Raw genomic sequence first — 22,077 nt, 5'->3', positions numbered from 1 at the left:
TATTCAGTAACCACATATTCAATTAACTTCAGCTGAAGGGCCATTTCAACAAAAGGAAGTGCCAGAGAAGATCTTCTTGTGCTGTAGGTGCAAATAATGGTCCTTATAACACTAATTATTTTCTTGCACATATTTATTCCTTTTTTTTCCCCCCCTTATCTGATGCTTAAGAATAGGCTTGGTCAAAATGGTGTTGAGAGTGGAGGCAGAAAGTTTCTGAGCAGCACCATGCCAGCTTGTTTGTCACTGGAAAGAAAGAAACCAAATGTTTTAGAGCAACACTTAAACATGGTGAATCCTAGCATGTTGGACAAGATACAGTTAAGGGTTATATTAACTGCAAGCAAAAGCAGTGTGATGAGAAAGTAAATCTTCCTAAAAATTATCAGTCTGGTAACTACTGATGAAACAATTCAGTTAATTAGTGTGCTTGTGCATTTTTGAGCTGCCATGTACACAGAGCTAGTAGCAATCTAACCTAAACCTCCCCTCTTCCACCTTAAAACCAATACCCCTCATCCTACCCCTACACTCCCTGACAAAGAGCCCCTCCCCAGCTTTCTTGTAGGTCCCCTTTAAGTACTGGAAGGCTGCTATATGGTCTACATACATTCATAGTTTCATACATTCCTAATGCTACTTCCATGCTAACACTAGCAGGAATATATGCAGTATCTTGATGGACCTTTTCCTTCATCTGCTAAAACGTTATGAGGTTTTGACACTGAATTTTGTGGGCACAAGGCTTCACATAAACAATCCAAATCTATTAGACATGAGATGAGATGAAATCTTTCACCTGTAGCCTTCAGCATGAGTTAGGCCTAGTTAGCAGAGCTGTTCACACAAGCCCATGAATTTTAAGCTTTTGCTGTTATAGAGGTTGACAAAAACATGATCAACGATCTGTCTAAAGCAACAGAATAGTGCTGGTGTGCTGAAGAAAAAAGGAAGCCAAACTACGCAAATACTCTGTAATCCTGGGCAGGTGCCCAGAAGTTCAGAACAAAAAAGCTGTGAGCACCTAGGATGTTGACGACACATCAAAAAATGGCAGCACACTTCGAATGGATCAATGATCAACAGGGTATTCTCTACCCAAACCTGTAAGGACACCTAATAATACTGAAGAAAAACACCATTTGCTAACAAACTATTCAATGAAGTCAAGAGGTGAGAACGAGGTTGCCTCTTCATTATAAAGCAAGCCAAAAGATTATACAACAGCACAGAAAAGACCCGAACACAGCTGCCATTGATAGCAAAATGGATAGCAACATGGTGGGGTTTTGCTTAAACCTTCAACCTACACATCTCCTGCTGTGAAGAACCATGTCAGTCCATGGCTTTCTGACCAGACTGATGCCAACCTATGAAGCCAATCCCAGAGCAAGGAGAAAGAAGAACACAACAGAATAGAAATGTACCCAACCACCCCAGCTTGGTACAAATAGCAAAGGAGGATGAACTACTCAGTTGGGACTATGTCCTGACTTTGTTCTTTATATCCACTGGAGGCAACAAACACTGAGACTGTTCCAGGAAGGACAATTTACCATAGCTAATACTACAAAAATTGAAGAGCCAAAGCATTTAAGACCAAGCACATGCTAAGTTTTTCCTTAACAAAATTTCTAGGGAGAAGTAATTCAGGAGACGTAACAGAAACTTCAGACTTCCAAGTGGGGACTCCCAGTTTCTCTCTCTGGGTTACAGTCTATGTTAAATCATAAGAGCAGCCCACAAGATGGTCCTGGTTCCAGTACCAGGAATGTGCAGATGATACTAACCTGTATATTATTGCTTCCTACAGGGAAAATTATACCACCAGTTAGTGACATTAATATTTCAAAGACAGATGGATAAATAATAATTTATCATTTAGCAGTTCAACCCTGGCATTGACCACTAAATAAAAAATAACTATGTACACTTTCAGCATAACCTTAGTCAGCCTTTACTCCTGTTATTATGGCTACACTCAAAGTGAAATTAGACTATTCACTTGAAATTAAAGCTTTATGGAGAACCCAAAGGTGATCCATACATTAAACTTCCACACACTGATTTTTTTTACTTACGCTTGTTCTTTCATTTTGTGGAGGAATGTTTCAGTTTCCTCCTTTGGTATGTCTCCATCGACACTGGCCAAATAAAAGTAGAGGTAAGAGAATGTCTCAAAAGGAATGCGAGCCGCTCCTCCTTCTGGATCCTCTGTTAAGATTTCACAGGCATGTTTCATTGAACTCAGTATTGACTGTAGGGCATTCAGTCAAGAAATTAAAAGGAACAGTATCAGAACCATGAACATTCTTTGCATACCATGACAAAATCCACACTGTAAGCCACTGAAAGTGAGTGCAAATGAGACAAGGGCTTTATCATTGTTACCTAGCTTTCAATCCCAATTTCACCATTCAGTGCAGGTCCAGGGATAGAAACAATAACGAAGTTCTAGCAGAAACAGGAGTAAAATATACTAGAATCCTATGAACATAGAATTGTTTGGTTGGAAAAGACCTTTGAGATCACTAAGGCCAACTGTACCCATCCACTACTGAACCATATCCCTGAGCACCTCACCTACCCATCTTTTAAATACCTCCAAGGATGATGACTCGACAACCTCCCTGGGCGGCCTGTTCCTGTGCTTGATAACCCTTTCAGTGAAGAAATTTTCTGATGTCTAATCTGAACCTCCACTGGTGTAACTCGAGGCCATTTCCTCTCCTTCTATCACTAGTTACATGGGAGAAGAGACCAACACCTGCTCCTCTGTAACCTCCTTTCAGGTAGTTGTAAAGAGTGATAAGGTCTCCCCTCAGCCTCCTTTTGTCCAGACTAGACAGTCCCAGTTCCTTCAGCCACTTCTCATAAGACTTGCTCTCCAGCTTCGTTACCCTTTTCTGGACACACACCAGCACCTCAATGTCTTTCTTGTAGTGAGAGACTGAACACAGTATTTGAGATGTGGCCTCACCTACACTGAGTACAGGGGCACAATCACTTCCCTGGTCCTGTCGGCCACACTATTTCTGATACAGGCCAAGGTGCCACTGGCTACTTTGGCCACTTGGGCCACTGCTGACTCGTATTCAGCTGGTTGTCCACAGGGTAGTCTTAATCTGAGCCATATTCCAAATATGGCCAAATATGGCCAAATTACTCTCTTCTGCTACTGTAAAAGCTCAGACGTGACTGTACCTCACTCTATATATATGTGTGTGAGTTGTGTATGCATATATACATACATATGTATATTTATTTCTTATCTCAATGGATCTAAAGGAATTCTCAGCTGCAGTTAAGACAGAAAAATCTACAAAACCAGAAAAATCATATGGTTTTGATATTTTTTTATTGTGACATAGTATGATATTAATTTTTAGAAATGCTGATATATACTATTTTCCCTATTACTATGTAAGTTCTATTTTAGTAGTTTTAGGCAGAAAAAGCACAGGGCAGAAAGCATTTCAATAATATTTTAGTTTTAGTCAAATAATGCCCGAGTTCCCTTTAGAACAAACATGTCTCAAAGTATTTATTCCAAATATACTTGAAAAATAAAACCTTGTTCAAAACAATGCCTATAATCTGGTGCCCTATCCATGCTGAGCTACACAGGGAAATGTGTGGAAAAATTCATCATGGAACTTTATCTAGTCAAAGAGTGGCTGGATGCCATTAAAAAAAAACCAAACACATGGGCCTTTTTTAACCCAACTAGAAATATTTTGTTATAACTTTTTCAAAATTTATCCTTACCTGTTCACTACCAAGCAAGCAATGATTTTGTAAAAATGTAAGTATTTATTAATAGCAGAACAGAATTTTTTAGAATAAATGGAATATCTGTTTAGGGTCCAGAACACAGGCCATATAAGTGTAATTTTATGATCCCTTAACTGTTTTACTTAGCATAGATCCTTCCCTGGAGAAGGAGAGGCAGCTGCCTACATGATGGCAGACTCTACCCTCTGCAGTTTGCTGGTGTTCCTGCTCCTGCCACTTCAAGGTACCACTGTCTCTATCTCTCACAGCGCAGCAAAGTTGTTCATATTGATTTTGCCACCTTTGAAACACAATTTTACAGACTACCTGTGTGGTGACTTCTCCAAGGCTGTAAAAACACATCAGTGCTTTACAGAAAGATGTCTGGCATTTTTAAGAAGGTCATACGTGTCCACTCTTAATATCTTAACTGTGACCCTATTAAACTATGAATCCAATTTGCAGCATTCTCAAAATCATTTAACATGTATTTTCTTTTTAATACTCCATCTTCCGTAATGTAGAAATCATTAAAAATATTATACTTCATAAGAACATCAGCTCAGTGCATTTTATAATCTCTCATTCTGTTGAAATGCTCTGCTGAGATTTTATTACTGACATTAAAAGAATTAAATGTAGATTTAGTAACATTAATTGCATCTGTGAAAATTTAATTGAATACCCAGTCAATTAAAAATTGATGTTTTAATTTCTCCCTCCAGTTCTCTTCCATGAACACTTACACAGATGCCATAAGCCTCATTCCTCTATCATCTTCTCCATCCTGATCCAAGCTCCCTGTGGACATGCGCGTTCTTCTACTGCCAGCCCAGTAAACTGAAGGCTTAGCCTTCCTTCCTGTAAAGCTCCCTGACCAAAAGCTGATGGGGAACAGAAGTAAAGACACAAGCCACTTTGTCAGCTGCTGCCAAAGCAATCACCATTCCCCAAAATCCATTGCCATTAACTGTTCTATGGGCTACCTCAAATATGATCACACATAACAATTTGTGTTTGGATATGAGGACTCCTGCCACGAACATACCTTGCCAAGCACGCTGCACCCAAGTGCCAGAATGTCCATCCATTTCACCTCTTCGCCAAAGTTGTCCAACTGAAGGATAGCATCCAGCTGCTCCTCTGGCAAGCACAAGTGCTTCCATTTTTCCTTCAGTTCTGCAACAGTCACTGTGCCTTTGGGAGAAAGCTTTAAATAAAAACATAGTACCATAATAAGAACTCAGAAAAATAGAATGAAACTAAGAACACAGTCCCTCCTCAACTACCCCCAACATTCAGGCAGAGACTTGACAGACAGTCTTCTCAATCATCCCCAACACGTGGGCAGTCCTCAACAGCAACGTACATTTGATAAAGGCCAGTTTGTACCTGTTTATGCAAGATTTTAAGGAGTCCTGGGGTCAAACCAGCATCCATTTTCTCTGCTGCTAAAGGCATTTCAATTCTCTCCTTCACAGGAAGTGTTTCGCCTTTTGACAGTGCTGAAAAATACCTAAGCAAAGAGGAAAAGCAACACACCCCAAAGCCCATGGCCATTACAAGCTGCACAGAAGTAAATGCTCTTTCAATTCAGTAAACAAATCCACACGCTCCTGTACAAAACTGGCAGCACTCAGCAAGCTGCCCGCACCCACAGCTCCCATCTCCCCTTGCCCAGATACTACCTTTTGAAAGGCTATGGTTTCCACTAGAAAGACTACATGTTCCATTTTACAATGCTCTAATAACTCTAAGGTATTTAAGTTAATTGCAAATGATATATTCAGTCCTTCTTGGCAAAGGTAGAGGGATTTATTAACATCAGAGTGTGCTTGCAAAACCGAAGCGCAGGCTTTTCCCATTTGATTAATGAGCATCTGAGGGCTCATTCGTTCCCTTCACAACACTACCTGAAAAGCACAACTGGCTATTTATGCAGCACCGGTCTCATCAGCATTTCTGCCATTTCCATCCACTCCAAAGTAAAATTTAAGACTACAGCAGAAAGGGAATCAGATGCATATCGCTTTAATTATAAGGTGGCCACCACCTTAAGAGCAATCACCCGTGCCATAACTGGCCAGCAATCTGAACTGGGCAAGGAAAACTTGACTATTTCAGAAAGGGGTGCGTGACCAGCAAGAGCTGCCTGCCCATCTGCAAGGGCTCCTCCACCCACGCTGGTGCAATCTTTAAACAAAGGTCAGGGTCTGGCTGGTAGTGTGGCTGCAGCAGTGTCACACTGCTCCTGCTCTCACCAGCCCCACGTCCCAGTAGGTCCAAGCTACCTGGTGGCTACTGCTTCCAGCTTCTCAGTCGGGGCAAGCTTCCTGCATCCATCACCCAGAAGGGTGCTGCACCCCAACTCCATCACATTCCTGAGAAATGTCGCAGTGTTTTAAGATGTTCCTGTTATCTTTCTCCAACTCTGCAGCTATAGTGATCCAGTTTCAGGGTTTTTCTCTTTTAAATGGTCGAGCCAGACTCCAGCCCGGCTTTGTTAACAGCCTCCCCTCCCTCACATACACAGCACAGACTTTTTTTTATCTCCCAGCTGAGAACATGTCAAAGATACCTTTAAAGAGCTCGCCCACACAAACTGTAGGACAGGAAAAAAAGGATAGTGAGCAGTTGAGGTTAAAGAAAAAAAAAAAAAAAGACAAACACTTAAATCTTAAACTCATTTTATGCTGAGAGATTTATTATGAGGACTATCATCTAGAACTCACAACTTTTCAGGCTCTTTTCCTATTTCAGTAACATTGAAGGAGATTCCTTAATTTTGTTCTTGGAAGCAAACAAAAGAAACCTGGCAAGCTTAAGAATTAGAAAGCTGTTTCCTTTAAATTCCAAGAATTTAATTAAGTCTCACATGAGAGGCTAAGGTGTTAAAGGACAAAGCAATTAACAACAATTAAGATGCATTCTTCTATATGGAAATCAAACTATTCCAGAAATATGCTAGTCCTAAACTTCAACAAAACAGAAATACATCAAGTCCTACACTATTTTTATAAGTTCACATGCTGCATTAATGCACAGAAGTGTGCAATACACAGGCTGTTTGACATTGAAGCCAGCTCCACTGCACAACAAACAGGAGCAGCAAGATTTTACGGATCCATTCACACAGCAATACATCATTATGTGAACATTCACATCCTACTTACGCAGCTGCCCACTGCAAAACATCATGAGGTTGAGTCCTAATAGCAGCTTTAGTGAACTGCTTCAGAATATCAGGTAGCTCAGGGGGTATCTTGATCTGCTGAGCACAAAATATGGTTTCCGGAGGAGGCATGGCCTGTTTAGTTCAGTTACAAAGACCTGGAAGAAATAATAATAAAGCAGCAGCTCACAGATGCAAAACACAAATGTAAACCTGTATGACCACATGGTAGCGAACAGCATTTCTGCCAAAACTCCCTTCTCTCCTACTCAACTGCTGGGGCTGCTGGAGAACTGATAAATGCAGAAGGGTAAACAGACAAGCACTGTGAATCTCTCAAACCCTTAAACTTGATGGCAATGCCAAGTAAAAAAGGCTGGAGCTTGGGCTCCAACCACAGCACCAGGTAAGGAGAACTACTCCTTTAACAACTACCTTTAGATAATTCTGTACTGATTTTTCTCCTCAAACCTCCCACGGTACATATTTGTACAATGAGTAGTCCAGACAAGTCACACCACACATAGCAAGGGGAAAGCTAGCTATGTTGACAACTCACTACTGCAAGCCAAGGAGAGTCCTGTCGTTTTACACGGAAGCTAAACCATGCAGATTGCTAAGTTTCTACTGTGCTTAGGTATTAAAAACACACTGTAGCAAGAAGTTGCTAATTTGTGCTCCTGGCAGACTTTGCATCAAAAAATCAGAGAGATGAAAAAAAATTCAGGAACACTGCAGTTGCTCACTGCATTTTGCCCACGCACCTCTACAGGTAGCTTTGTCTCATTCAAGATGTAACTTACTTGCTGCAAGGAATCCTGCTCCCCAGGATCCAAAAGCAGGAACGGACATATATTATTGCATGGTTCTTATCCCATTACAGCACCTGTGTGCATTTAGTGGGAAATCTGGGTACTCCTCTCAACAGTTAAAGGACAAACTACAGCCTACTTAATTGATTCAGCAACAAGAGCTGAAAAAATGTCAGCTATCTGCAGAAGAGAAGAGCAGTGAAAGCCATGGCACCAAGACAGGAATCAATGTAACAGCATCCTTTATCCCTTTAGGTAGTTTCCTTCCTAAGATGAAAATAAGAGTATCTGGCAGGTGTGACTTTTTCTGTAGTGGAAAAACATTTAAAAGTCAGCAATGGAGGAATGTGACTCCAGTTGTTTTGAGGACCAAACCATACTCATCTCTGGAGAAACAGAGACAGGTAGAGTGTCTTCAGTGCTCCAAAGCAGCAAGTCTGCATTGGGGACAGACTTTCAGCAATAACTTAAAAGTGCAGCTCTAGCCAAGGGACCGAAGGGAAAAAGTTGAGGATTTCAGGGCAAGCTAGAGAATAAAAAAAAAAACAAAAAACTTGAAGCAGAATACACCTGTGTGTGCATGTGCTCTTAGGAAGTGGTCAAAGAATCAAGAACTAAGCAGAAAAGAAAAAGTGTGTGTGTGTAGGGGAGGAACCTAAGACCTGTTTTTCTATAGTAAGCTATTAAATACAGAGCCAGGGAAGGGCTGAGGCTGGCAGGGACCTCAGGAGGCCATCTGATCAAACCATTTGCTCAGGCAGGACCACCCAGAGCCCGGGGCCACGTCCAGGCAGCTTCTGAATATCTCCAAAGATGGAGACTCAACAACCCCTTTGGGCAACTAGCCCCAGTGCTTGGTCATCCTTGCAGTGAAAAAAACATTTCCTGATATTCATAGAATCATTAAGGGTGAAAAAGACCTCTAAGATCATCGAGTGCAACTATTAGCCCAACACTGCCATGCCTACTAAACCATGTTATGAAGTGCTACATCTACATATTTTCTGAACGCCTCTGGAGATCGTGACTTGGCCACTTCCCTGGGCAGCCTGTTCTAACGTTTGATAATCTTTTCAGTGAAGAAGTTTTTCCTAACATACAAATCTAAACCTCCCCTGGTGCAACTTGAAGCCATTTCCTCTCCTTGTATTGCCTGTTACTTCCCTCACAGGGAACCTCCCGTAGGTAACTCGCATCTAAGGAGCATGGACAAATGCCAGGTCAACCAACCTCCACAACTCATCCTTGTTGGTCCACTGACAGGGCAATACCTACTGGTTATGCCCTAACGCGGATCGCTCTCTCGCTAAATGCAAAGGCCACCTCATCTCTCCCACCTCCTATTCGCTCTTATTTTTCTATTTTCCCATTCATAGAATCATAGAATGGTTTGGGTTAGAAGGGACCTTAAAGATCATCTAGTTCCAGCCCCCCTGCCATGGGCAGGGACTTCCCACCGGATCAGGCTGCCCAAGGCCTCACCCAACCTGGCCTTGAACAACTCCAGGGATGGGGCAGCCACAGCTTCCCTGGGCAACCTGTGCCAGTGCCTCACCACCCTCATAGTGAAGAATTTCCTCCTTATGTCTAGTCTAAATCTGCCCCTCTCCAGTTTATACGCATTGCCCCTCGTCCTATCACTACAAGCCTTTGTGAATAGCCCCTCTCCAGCTCTCCTGTAGCCCCTTCAGGTACTGGAAGGTCACTCTAAGATCTCCTCGGAGCCTTCACTTCTCCAGGCTGAACGGGCCCAACTCTCTCAGCCTGCCCTCGTAGGGAAGGTGCTCCAGCCCTCCCATCATCCTCATAGCCCTCCTCTGGACCCATCCCAGCAGCTCCAACACTGGAGCATCCCCCGCGAGCCCAGGCGCTCCGGGTACATGCCGATCCCAGCCAGGACGCGCCCGCAGCCCCGGCTCTGGGTGACACCAACCCGCCAGCCCTGAGGGAGCTCCGGTTACCCGGCTTGAAAGAGCCAGCACGGCCAGTAGTCGGGTGCCCGCTTCCTCCCCTTCTCCGGCCCGGAACGCTCCGAGCCGCCCAGGCCCCCCTCATGCCGTCGGGGCTTCGGGAGAGGCGGGGAAGAGCCTCACCTGCCCCCGCGTTGCCGCCCGCTGCCCCGGCAACGCCGCGGGGGGGCGGGGCAAGAGAGGGGGCGGGGCGGGGGCGGGAGGGCCGGAGTGGGAGAGGGAAGGTGGGGGTGGGAGAAGGAAGAGTGGAACAGTGCAGATCTTCTTGGGCAGATCTGAGGCAACATGCATTCCTTGAACGTGTATTCCTTGCCCAATCAGTCCTGGTTTCCAGTTGAAGGAAAGATGTTTCTTATCTCCCACCCTGGCACTTGCTCTGCCTCCACAATTCGCATGCCACTTCTCTACCACCCCCTACTCAACTTTTTGTCCTCTCCTAGTCCACTCAGGCCCAAGTCCTCTGGTGCTTTGGTTTTTCCTGTTTCCACCTCTCTTCCCCTCTTCCAGTCCTTGCTCCTTCTGCATCAGAATGGCTTGTCTTACAACCCCAGCTTCCAAACCTGATGCACAGCTGCATTTGCAGGAAAACACTCTGTTTCAGCCCACTGTTTCTGAGATGTACCCAGGACGGATGTCATGCTTCAGCAGTAAAGCCACAGCAAGCCTTCATGCAAGCACTTGTGTTAATGGTGACATGCAAAGTCTTGTAATGTTATGAAATGTTGCCAGCTTTCACAAGAACAGTCAAAGTTCATTTTTTATGCAAGTTGTCTTCCCTGTGCACCTCCACGTATCAAATCCTTCTGCTGAAATATGAAATTATTACCGATTCTTAGATAAAAACCATAAACTTTTGGGTTGCCCAGGTTGCCCACAGAAGCTGTGGCTGCCCCATCCCTGGAGGTGTTCAAGGCCAGGCTGGATGGGGCCTTGGGCAGCCTCATCTAGTGGGATGTCCCTGCCAACATCAGCTTAACCATACATGCTCCACAGTCTGGTTAAACAAAAGGGTACTTAGAAGTGATTCCTGAAGACCACCAGAGACACTTTACTAGTAGAAATGCCAAGAGTAACGAGTATGCCATTATTAAGATTAGTTCTGAGAAATAGTGCGAATATGTAAAGCCTTTCTGAGAAATAAGATACATATGCATATAATGAGAACATAAAAAGCTCTAGTACTTGTATCTGGCTGTGTGCCTCTTAAGAGGAGCTGATCCCGCAAACACCCAGCAGTGAAAACCTGCTCCAGAGAGAGTCTTGAAGGGTTTATTTTGACCAACATCTACAGTAACACAGTAGGGACCTGAAACACCTTAACGTAAAGCGTCAGCAGAGCTCATAGTGAGGAGGTTGGCCTGCAGGCCCCCCAGGCTCCTGGCAGCCCATCACCCTGCATGTCCTTGACTATGATGATGCGCTGCTTGGTTAGCAGCAGTAGTGTGGCACATCCATCCTGCCTTTGGCAATCCCCTAGCTCCTTTCCAGGCTTGGAAGAGCTGTGAACAAATGCTGCCTGAGCTGCAAAATAGACACAGGGCAATGCATTCCCTAAAATTCCTGTTACTTGCAGTCGCTGCTGCTTCAAAGGAGAGCTCAGCCGCAAGCAACTCTGCTGGTCAGCCTCCACGGTTCAAGTAATGCAGGGCAGCAATATCCCTGGTGGACTGCCCCAACCAGAACACACAGTATAGCCGGTGCCAGACACTTCTTGGTATCAGCTGCTCCAAACCCTGCACAGCATGTGCTGGCAAGGCAGCAGGGACTCTCCCACTGTCCCAAAACACCAAAGTGCCCCCTCTGCCTCAGAGTTTTGGGAGAGAATAATAAGACCTCTGCTCTTTCCACTGCAGATAAAACCAGCACCAAAGGTAACCAGAATGGCATCCTCTGTGAAGACACTGTGCATCTCTTGGTTAAAAAGCAGTGCCCCTCTTCTCCCTTCTAACATGGGCTGTAAGCAGCCTGAGCACTCAAATTATCTAGATAAGAGGATTTTTCGCTTCAGAAAGCTTTCACAAGCCATTGCTCCAAAGAAACTTAAGTGCTGCATGCAAGAATCAGGCCAGCTACTGAAAAATAACACAGTCTTCTTCAAAGCCAGCCCTTCTTGATCCACATTACATCCCCACTGATGAACATGTAAGGCTGCACAGGATAAAGATAAAAAGGCAGTCTCTGGAAAACAAAAAGCACACATTTTAACAACTGTTTAATCTGTTCATAAAACATGAATACTCTGCATAGACTACGGGTCAAGCATTGGGCCTCAAAATACTTTGCAGACTCCCAGCTACATGAGAACAGCAAACTTCTGGATTATGATGTGTGTTCTTTAAATGGGTAGATACTTTAAAACAAAAGTTTCATATTCTCTGTTATCCAGTCCTTGGACACACTTGGAAACAAAACCAGCAGTTCCATGAGTTATAATCACCCTTACTATGCAATCTCCTGATTTACAAGCAGAAACCAATGTACTGCACATTTTCTCCTCGTTACTCCTGCATCAGCGGTACACAAAGGGTGTGCATAAATTACTGATGATGTGTTAATTTTGGCATATTGGGATATCATTGAGTCCTATCTAAGAAATCATTTCTGCATCAGGGAACTAATTTTTAGCTAAAAGTAGCATGGTTTTCACATATAACTACACTAAAACATTTGCTTAAAGGCTACTGCAGTTTGTGACTATAAAAGGAAGGAGACTAAGATAGGATAATAATAAAGAGTTGAATAACCTCTGAGACAGCTGGTGAGTAAAACTAAGATCAGCAGGTAGGTGAGGGAGGAGGCTTCAACTTCAGCTCCAGGGGCTGGTGGTGTGACAACAGTTGCTAACTACAGGCAGGTTAATGCGGGGTTGTTGAAAGAAAGTCAGGATTACACAGGTAATGTGGCAGGCAGGTCAACAAATCCTGTTCAAGATCACAGAAAGGCACAGTGAAATGGACATTGATGGGTCATGTTGAGAATCTTGGCCCAAAGTTATAAAGGTAGTAAGACTTAAACAATTTATATTATGAAAAAAGCTGATCAAACTCTATAAAAACACAATAAACACACAAGTGGATCTTCAGTGAAAGTAGTAACTCACTTCCTAGAAGTGGAGTACTTCCCCCATATGCATTTGACCTATTACTGTTACATATAAAAAAAAAAATATAAAACATTATATCCATGGGCACAATTGTTGCTATAGCAGAACTGCCCAATTTCAACTTTGAAATTCTGCTGCTGCTTCCTGCTCACATGACTCCAAGTCACAACCAGCTGAAGTATCTCATGTGAACCATTATAATATAGCAGTATTTTTAGATTCAGCACATTCCTTTCCGAACTTCACCAGGCCATTTACGTTATTTGCACCTGCTGAACATGGCACACCCAGACAGATCTTCACTATCTAGATTCTAATACTAAATTCTATCCAATATAAATAAATAATGAGCTTTGTCGTGTTCCCAGTTTTTGTAAGCAACAAGGAAGACTGTTACTCTAAGTAAAACCAGTGTCGTATTCCAGGAACAGAAACACTCCCTGAAAGCCAAATGATTTAACATAGATCAGACAAACAAGGTTAAAGTGCCCTCCCCAACCTGATGTCAGACGACTCTAGATACGTTTGATTTCCCCTCCTACAGCAAAAAAGCACACTTACGCAGCTCTGGCATTTGCCACTAGTCATCAAGTAAGAGATAACAGGAAGTACGCATATAAGCGGCAAAATTGATGTGTAGAGTTGTGAAGTAATCTTGTCATCGCTCCATTCCTCAGCATTATACTGAATTCAAAACATTCAGTTTATCTTAGAATGGTATTTGACCTTTGGAAATATCATCCTCTAAACATTTCCACTATTGAGTAACTTTGATTTCAGCATATCATTTCTCAACTTATGGTGACTTCCAAATGAAGAAATTAAAACCAGAACATAGCTTGTCTGGAATAACAGTCATAATAGAACTGCTGTTAATGATGCAATTCTTTTGTTCCAGTTACTCTAATTAAGAACTGAAATATCAGAATAAAAGAGAGCTCCAACTTACCGTTATGGTTTCTGGAAGTTGTTTCCTTATCTGTTTCAGAAGACAGTTTCCTTTTTTTGCATCTTGGACTTCATTATTACCAAGAGTCAGTTCCTTGTTTAATGTTTTTATTATTTGTATCCATTTCTGCCAAGAAATTACTCTGTATGGTGCCCACTCACAAGGCTAGAAGAGCAAGAACGCTGACCCTGCCACAATTTCCAGTCTAGCTATAAACAAACGGATGGACAGTGGAATACCAGGAAACAAAATGACACTGATCAGCATGCCAGGCAGTGGAATCCACAAACCCGTCACTCATGCTTTGTAAGGTAAAGGGCTGTTTACAGAGTTCTCCGAAGAACAGTGGGGCTGCTGTGTAGATTTTTTATGAAGATCTTTGCTCAAGCCTAGCGGAAAGCAAGGAAAGAATTAATGCACTCAGCTGAAAAGTGATGTGAATACTGTTATTGGTGTTGGAATTGGCATCTTACTGAGGAAGTTACTGACAGAAAATAGTTACAACTTCTAGAGGGACCTCAGAAATTAAAACAAGTAACTCGAGCTTCACCCACCGAAGAAGGGGGAGTCAGAGAAAGGATGCAGAGTTCTAACTACTTTTATAATCAATATAAAACAATCTGTGTAAAAATAGTCAAAGCCATGCTGCAATTAACTTCTTTCAGTACACAAAAGAACTACAGAGCCATCTAACAGTTGTTGCACGAAGGTCTGTAGCACTAATAACAGTGATACTCAGCACCACAGCAGGGATACAATTAAGCCAGTACCCATTGTCAACTCCTCCATTCAAGAACCAAGGTCAACACAAATTGTACTGAAAGCACACAGAACTTTTCCCACTTGAAGAGTAATATGAGACCACTGCATGCTGACTGTAGCACATGGAAGTCACTGGTATAGAGATTGTCTAGCTGTCTTAGTGAAGCCTGTGATCTTACATGCTTACTATCAAGTTTCTATGCCAGAGAAGTATACAAAGCACAGTAAGGAAAACTATTAAAACTTAAACCAATAAAAAAGCAGTGTTATTTAATTCTTGTTCTATACAACCTCCATCTTCTTTCCCAAAATACATGAAAAAATAAGGAGATGAGATTTTCTTTGGAAGTTCACAACGGACAGTTTCAGAAACAAACTTCACTTCACCTGGGATCTGTAAAGCACCGCAAAAGCAAGCATCACAGTTTCATTTGAAACCAGTTCTCCATAACAAAGAGCAAATACAGATAATATAAGCTACATAAAATAGTTCAGAGATCACATTACATGACTGGCCCCATGGAGTTTGTTTCTGTCATGAATCATAAAACAACAGTAATAAGAAGCAGCAAAAAGGCTTTTTCTTAATAAATTTTAATGTTAAGACCAGTTTGTCTGGATAAAAACAAAAAGTTACAAGAACCACACTACTGCAAATTCTGCATGGTGCACAGTAGTGCTCACAATATTCGAGTGGCAAGACCATTTTGGAACTGTTTATGAAAGATATGTCAAAGACAGAATCCTGGCATAAGTAAGAATATATGTCACCAGTGAATTTAATCTTGTGAAAATGTATCTGTCCCACAATGTACACCACTGTAAATAGTCAAATGCAATATTTATGCACATCAAAAATATGTGGGCCAAATACTCAATTTAGCATTTAGTCAGCAACAGTGAATGAGAGAAATATTTTGGTTGTTTTTCTACAATTTCATTTTGCTGGAAATTCCTTAGTAAATCACTCCAGAGGGTAATATCTGTGGTTTAAAACCATCAGAACAACAGTAATCCTGTAAAAAAGCAGGTTTCTGACCTTCTGATAGGGACAGCCCAGTCCTCCCGCCACTAGAATGAGATGTATTTGGCTTGTGCTCACTGCTTAGAACATGAGTCCAGACACGAAAAAATAGACTACCACCATCACAGCCTGGACTGTGTTAACTCATGACACTCCAGATCAGAGATGCAACATCAATAAAAGGAGATGACACTCTCAAAGCACCTGCCTGACTCTCAAGTATTAATTATATACACATATGGATAATTACAGAATACTGAAGGATAGCGTACCGAGTAGCAAGTTTCCGATCAATTTTCCGATTACTGCAATGGATACTCACATTTCCCCCATTTAATCTAGGAAGGCTACAGCAATCTAAGCACGTGATTTGATGCTACTTAAAGCTTTGTGATACTGTTGTGTACTTGCTTTAAAATATCTACATAAAAAAACCCCAAACATTACTGCAAAGGAACTCTTATCTACATAAAGAAATAACATGGACTTGATTTGGTGGCTTTTGTTTGACTGTGTCCTTGCAAAGAAATCTGCTAACTTCTCCTTGCCTGTTTAACAGCACAGGTATTTCCTTGCCTCACAGGCAACAAATGGTATGTGATGAATCACTTCCTCAACATTATTCCCATAAAAATTCACAATGATCAATTCTGAAAGAAAAGGGTTTTTTTTGTTGTTGTTGAGGGTCTTTTTTATGTAAGTAATTATGCAATATAAAACTCATTCTATAATTTGCAGCTTTGGTAACTTACAGAGAAAAAGATGTCAAGCTCTTTAAAGGACCAGCTCAGAACGTTGCCTACACTAAGCTCTTTGATTCTGTGCAAACACAGCAGGTAGGGTTCATTCCTCCTCTTGAGGTCCTGAAAAATTCTGTTACTGAAATTGGCTACAATTTAAGTTGTTAACCTATTTATTTTCTCTTGGTACCTTTAAATGCTTCATCACTCAGCCTTAGAAAAATTTTATTTACTGTTTTGATTTAGGAAATTCTGATTCCCAAAGCCAGCCTTCCCCACCCCAAACAAACAGAAAAGCCCAGCTGAGCCTCCACAAGTACATCTGAATTCTCAGAAGAGGAAATATTTTCTTGATTTAACAGCAACTGTACAATATTACAAACTCAGACACATGAAAAACAATCAGGCAATAGAAAATGTACAACAGCTTTGGTGTTATACAAAATAATAAAAAAGACTTGACAGCAAGATACATAGTTCGTTATGTTCTCACCACAGCCACTTCATTGCTGACTGTAAGACAGCTACTTACTTTTGATATTTTCTGTGTGGCCTTCCCACTCATGAAAAATCATACTATATTACTACAATAAGAATTGTTACGAACACAATAAGTAAGCTCCGAATTTTATAAAAAAATCTTGCCTCTTCGCTCTATTGCTTTGTGGCACATTGTCAACAGAACAGCAGTCCAAAATAAAGTGACAACTAGATTTAATAAATTAATATATTTTTTTAAAGATGTACAATGCACATTCTTTTTAATCCGGGGTTTTAGGGCATCAGGATACTTCTATTTACACATATACAGACCTCAGACAGCATTGATAACACCAGAAAATGCAGATAAGGAACAGAGCCTTAACTGCTATCTGGATGCTACTAACAGAAGCCAAAACACTGCTGAGAGTATTATTGGGAGAGATATCCAAAGATGGAAGAAGAGTCTATGATAAAAGGACATGTAAAGGCAAAGGGAAGTTCGAGATGTTTAATGTGACCATCTATTCTTGTGAAGACTGAGGTGGACTTGTTGATGTGCCTTGTTTACCAGACTTCCGTTCATAATTCACAAGTCGTTGCCCAACAAGGTACCTGGGATTAGAGCAAAACCAGTGAGAAATTAACAAAAGTTAATACAACTCTGTAACACAAGTCTACTCTATCTCCCTTGCTGCAGAAGCAGCTTTCTCAATTCAATACAGCTATTCTACAGGTGATTCCTCGCCCCTTCATAGTTTTCAACCATCCTCATATTTTTCCTTAACATTCAGGCATTTCAAAACGCAATACAAGCGTTACGGGTTTGTGTTTACAGCCTCAACTTTGGTAGTCATACAACTGAGACATATATAAGCTGAATGAGGATATGAAATATAAAGAATGTGTTTGCATTATTTATATACCTAGCCCCTCTGCTGTATGATACTTTTAAGACCATCCTTGCAGTGTCTACTAAAACAGAAACTGATCTACTGAGAATTTACTTTTAGTTGCAACTCTCATTATATTCCTAGATACTATAACTTCACATTTACACCAAACACTTGATCTGTAAGTCACTTTCTAACATTTAAGATTCAAAGAAGTTTGGTTTAGGTTTGACTCCTTTAGCAGTCAGTGCAAAGCAAAACTGTTCAGGGTAACTCAAGACATGAACACAAAAATCTCATTTATTTCTTTTCAATACAGCAGAAACCTAGGAAGACCATTTTTCTCAATAACGAAGACAAAGTAATTAGAGTAACATAAAAAAAGCTTAGAAACCAGGCAGGATAACCAAACACTGGGTAAATTAATATTTTATCAGGCATCTGAGTAACACAGAGTAATAATTACTGAAAACGTTAGAAAACAGTAAAAAACTTGGTAAGGACAAACTCTATTAAGTCAACTGAATGTTCTTTGACAGGTTAATTATACTAAAGAGTAGAAAGAAGAAGGAAAATAGCTATACAGAAATGGTTGAAGAAATGGTTTTGTAAGCGGTAGGCTAAGAACATGACTTTACTTCTAGATATGTCATAACTACTATATTCACTTGTCTTCCCAAGACTACAGACAGGGTGATAAGCAATCAGCTTCATTAGTGGTAAAACACATTCAAGTCAGATAGAGTGGAGTGTCTTCCATTTATAAAGACAGTCTATTCCTGAGTTTATCTACCTGAACCACAGATAAAATAATTTGCCAAGATAGTTTAGGTCTGCCTCAGAGGGTCATTTGTCTAGAAAGCTTCTTAAAATCCCTTTGTAGCTACACCATCTGAATTTATCGCAATCTAAAGCAGAAAAATTGAAATACACGCTATATACTCACTTGTCATTTTTAATATGTTCATAAAGGCGCTTGAACTGGCGGACTTGGAAGGAGAGAATTCCCATCAAAACCACCACCATAAGCAGAAAAGGATAAATCCGTCGCTGAACTAGGTTTTGCATTTCAGCAGTAACTCCTACAAAACAAGACACAATCCTCAGGTAATCTAACACTGCTAAAGTAACACGTGCATTTCTGCTTCTGTACCTGATTCTACACTTTGTTATACTGTAACTTCAGTAGAAGGGCTATGAAATAAATAATACAACCATTTATGTCTGAGATCCAATATGACAGCTACTGTTCTTTTTTTCAGCCAAAGCATTAGCTGAAGGTTTTCCATTAACACAGTGAAAAAACATAGTTAAAAAAAAGGGCTTATCAGCTCTTCTTGCTTATCGACTTCTGTATCAGAAAAAAGTTGGCAATACAAAAGTCTGCATTTGAGGAAGAGGTTGAAGAATAAAATGGGGCTTCTTGAACACATTGTTAGCATCAGACCTAAACAGCAATAAAGACAACTGAAAAAGCACATCTATCTTGCTTCTAATAAAATTATTACCCTCAATTATAAGGACATAGGAAAGTCTGAAAAAAATAAACTACATTTAAAATTTACATTTTATATTGATACTGCATGAAAATATTAAAACAAAACCAGTATTTCCACCTGCTCCAAGCTTCCTTTAGTATCTGACAAGTCAAAGAGGATGTCCTCAGCTTAGTACAGCTCTTAAAGAAAGACTAAACTTAAAGGTTGTTTGTCCAAAAAAGAAATGAGTCATCCCTTTCCCAAACTAGATACTTACAGAACAGTGGGTGTTTGTTTTTTAAACAAGCAAACAAACAAACAGGTTGCTTATTTCCACAGATTATTTACATTGCTCTAAACCATCAGATGATAAACAGATATTCTGAATGTATACATACCTAGTAAAGGTACAACACCAGAAGCTATGATGTATGGTACACACAGGGAAAGTAAAAGAACAGAGATTACAGGTGCGGCCAGTTTACGGATTATGAAGTGTAAATCAATGTTACGAATTCCATTTGCATATACCTATGAAGAACAAGTTAGAAATAGAATGGATCAGTCAAGAAAGCCATGCTTTGCACTTACAGTGATAATTACAAGGTTTTACACGATTCTCCTTATGAGAGAAAACAGGTGCTCCCAACTTGAAGAGAACCACAATGGCCACAGTTGAAGAAAATAAAAATCTCTATGCCAATCTACATCATGAGCATTCCAGGAAATCATTTAAATAGTACCCAGGAGAGCAACTTAATCCGGAATAGTGTTGTGATTTCATTGCAGGCTTGCAAGAGACCAGCTGAAAGATCGTTAAATAGAGCTGTTGGACAATGGTTTTGTGGGTCACCTGGGAGCGCTTTGTGCTGCTAACTTGCTGAAAGAGGATCCTGCATATGCTAACAGACCAAATCTATTAAATTTGGTAACGGCAGAAAATAGAATCTTATTTTGTACTTGGTTGGGCAGACCAGAGCCTCTGCATGTGGAGCCTGTGCTGGAAGACAGGGTCTCCACAATTCTCGAGGAGCTAAGGTCTCCTAGCATAGGACATGACTAAAATAAAAATAGGGAAAGATCAATTTCAAGTGGCTACCCATACAATGGCCTCTGTTCCACAGCATGGACATAACCATTTCTAAGGATTTCAGGAGAGCACATGTATAACAAACAGGCATAGGGAGAGCATGCAAAGTGGAAGGAAGAGCTGTAGCATGCACCCAAAGGTACCCACAGAAGTAAGACAACATTTTTCTAGTGCTACACCTAAATTGATCAGTAAATGGTTTAATAACTGGGACTATGTGCTAGACATAATCCAGAGAGGCACCTTTTGTACAGAGGTCAGGACACGCACCCTAGCCATTACATACAGTGCAGGGCTGAAAAGTTACTTTCTGACAAACAATGAGACACTTCACTGAGGCAACAAACTTAGAACTTAAAAGTTATAATCAAGTAAAAAGTACTTCTGCCAAAGAAAGCAATAGGCTGTGTGGCTTAGAACAGCTGACAAAAACTGTTCTTGTCTTAATAATCAAAGGTGAATGGGAATGCTGTCTTTCATATGTACTCATTTATGAATGAGGGAATACCTACAGCTCTGGAGAAGGTAGAAATTCTCTGTTCTTGGGTGATGGACATTTGAATTCAGATGAAGAAATAAAAGAAGTTTCTCATTTTAATACAAATCTGATAAACTTGCATATACATACACTCAGCATTTTTAAAATTTCAGATTTCTGAGGTTTATTTTTGCTTCATTGTTAAATGCACCTTAAGGGAAGAGGCTACAAAATTTATATTCTACAAGACTAGTTGAGTTTTACTCATTTACTCAAATGACTCCATTACTACAACAACTCATACATTAAAAAAAAATTAGAAAGATAATTCACATGGACAATTTTTTCCTACCTGTTCAATAACAGTTTTCAGCCACCACTGGGGACCCATCAGTGTTATGGCAGCAATTATTTTGGCATGCAGAACTCCAAGAGCCCAGTCCTAATTTTGTAAAAATAGACTGTTAGCATTAACAGATTTTCAAATAGTTTGACAACAAAAAGCTTTTAGAGCAGTTTTTCAGAATCACTTGTAAGTGAAAAGATTATTACTTTCCTATTTATAGGGGACATTGTATACAACAGTTGACATCTGCAAATTCCTAAGTAAAAGAGGATACTTTCAAGCTTAACTGACATCTGTGAAATGCTCAGCTCCCTGGAACCACAAAACCCAGCTACTACTATTACACAAACTATTACAAACTTTTAAGGAACTAACATGCAAAATATAGGATTTTTTAGAATCTCTAGCATAACAAATTCTTTCCAAAACCATTTAGAAACCACGATCCTCTACCACCACAATCATACAGTGTCCCAACTTGTGATTCATTTACTTTAAAGACAACTTCAAAGTATACTTGTATTATAAAATAATGGAATATTCAAATTAGCTGTCAAAGTCTTTTTTGTATCATGGCTTTGAACATTTGGATGCTGAAAGTAAATGAAAACTGTTGGTGGACAGCTTAGAAAATCACAGTTTCTGAACACTTTCTTGTTATTTAGCAATATATATTCTAGATCTTCTGAGTTATGGCTTCCTCAGTTAGGGTTTGAATTACAAGTTGTTTCAAAATTTGGTCTAGGTGATGCAAACATTTGTCACTCAGTACACTGTACCTTCAATTGTTTCACCAAATAGAAGGAAAAAAGTTTGCACTCCCTTAACCTGTGAGACTTGACTGAAGAAAAATAAAACACTACTACTGCAAAATCTTATATTAACAATTTGACATCTCAACCTACAGCCAGAAAGATCCTAAACCATATCAAAATTTCATTCAGTGTATCATCAGAAAAAATTTCAGCTGAACCTCCTGCTGCCTAACTGCAGGCAAAAAGCTTTC

General features: G+C 40.6%; 2 protein-coding genes across 8 annotated transcripts in view; both read right to left on the bottom strand.

Annotated features, from left to right (window-relative positions):
- Positions 1 to 13: 13 nt before the first annotated feature.
- ROPN1L (rhophilin associated tail protein 1 like) lies at positions 14 to 16,234 on the bottom strand. Of its 6 annotated transcripts, XM_054060830.1 has the most exons (7): positions 13,781 to 16,234; positions 12,473 to 12,649; positions 6,948 to 7,104; positions 5,167 to 5,290; positions 4,823 to 4,984; positions 2,082 to 2,257; positions 14 to 246 (listed from the first exon to the last, which is right to left on the bottom strand). In XM_054060830.1, the coding sequence occupies exons 3-7, from the start codon at positions 7,076 to 7,078 to the stop codon at positions 183 to 185; spliced, it is 657 nt and encodes a 218-aa protein (XP_053916805.1). In that variant the 5' UTR covers positions 7,079 to 7,104; positions 12,473 to 12,649; positions 13,781 to 16,234; the 3' UTR covers positions 14 to 182. The 6 variants fall into 6 exon arrangements, with proteins under 6 accessions (XP_053916805.1, XP_053916802.1, XP_053916807.1 ...); XM_054060827.1 differs by lacking the exon at positions 12,473 to 12,649; XM_054060832.1 differs by lacking the exons at positions 12,473 to 12,649; positions 13,781 to 16,234 and adding an exon at positions 13,393 to 13,716.
- Positions 16,235 to 17,003: 769 nt separating this feature from the next.
- MARCHF6 (membrane associated ring-CH-type finger 6) overlaps positions 17,004 to 22,077 on the bottom strand; it is a 43,151-nt gene continuing 38,077 nt past the window's right edge. For both annotated transcript variants that reach the window (XM_054060823.1, XM_054060826.1), the window contains exons 23-26: positions 21,078 to 21,167; positions 19,556 to 19,688; positions 18,626 to 18,761; positions 17,004 to 17,401 (exon numbers count right to left, since the gene is read on the bottom strand). In XM_054060823.1, coding sequence (XP_053916798.1) covers positions 17,311 to 17,401; positions 18,626 to 18,761; positions 19,556 to 19,688; positions 21,078 to 21,167 — 450 coding nt within the window. In that variant the 3' untranslated portion in view covers positions 17,004 to 17,310. The remainder of the gene's footprint in view (positions 17,402 to 18,625; positions 18,762 to 19,555; positions 19,689 to 21,077; positions 21,168 to 22,077) is intronic.

Source organism: Cuculus canorus, chromosome 2 (genome assembly GCF_017976375.1).
Source record: "Cuculus canorus isolate bCucCan1 chromosome 2, bCucCan1.pri, whole genome shotgun sequence".
Taxonomy (NCBI): domain Eukaryota; kingdom Metazoa; phylum Chordata; class Aves; order Cuculiformes; family Cuculidae; genus Cuculus; species Cuculus canorus.
This window is presented reverse-complemented; position numbering and strand designations above follow the sequence as displayed.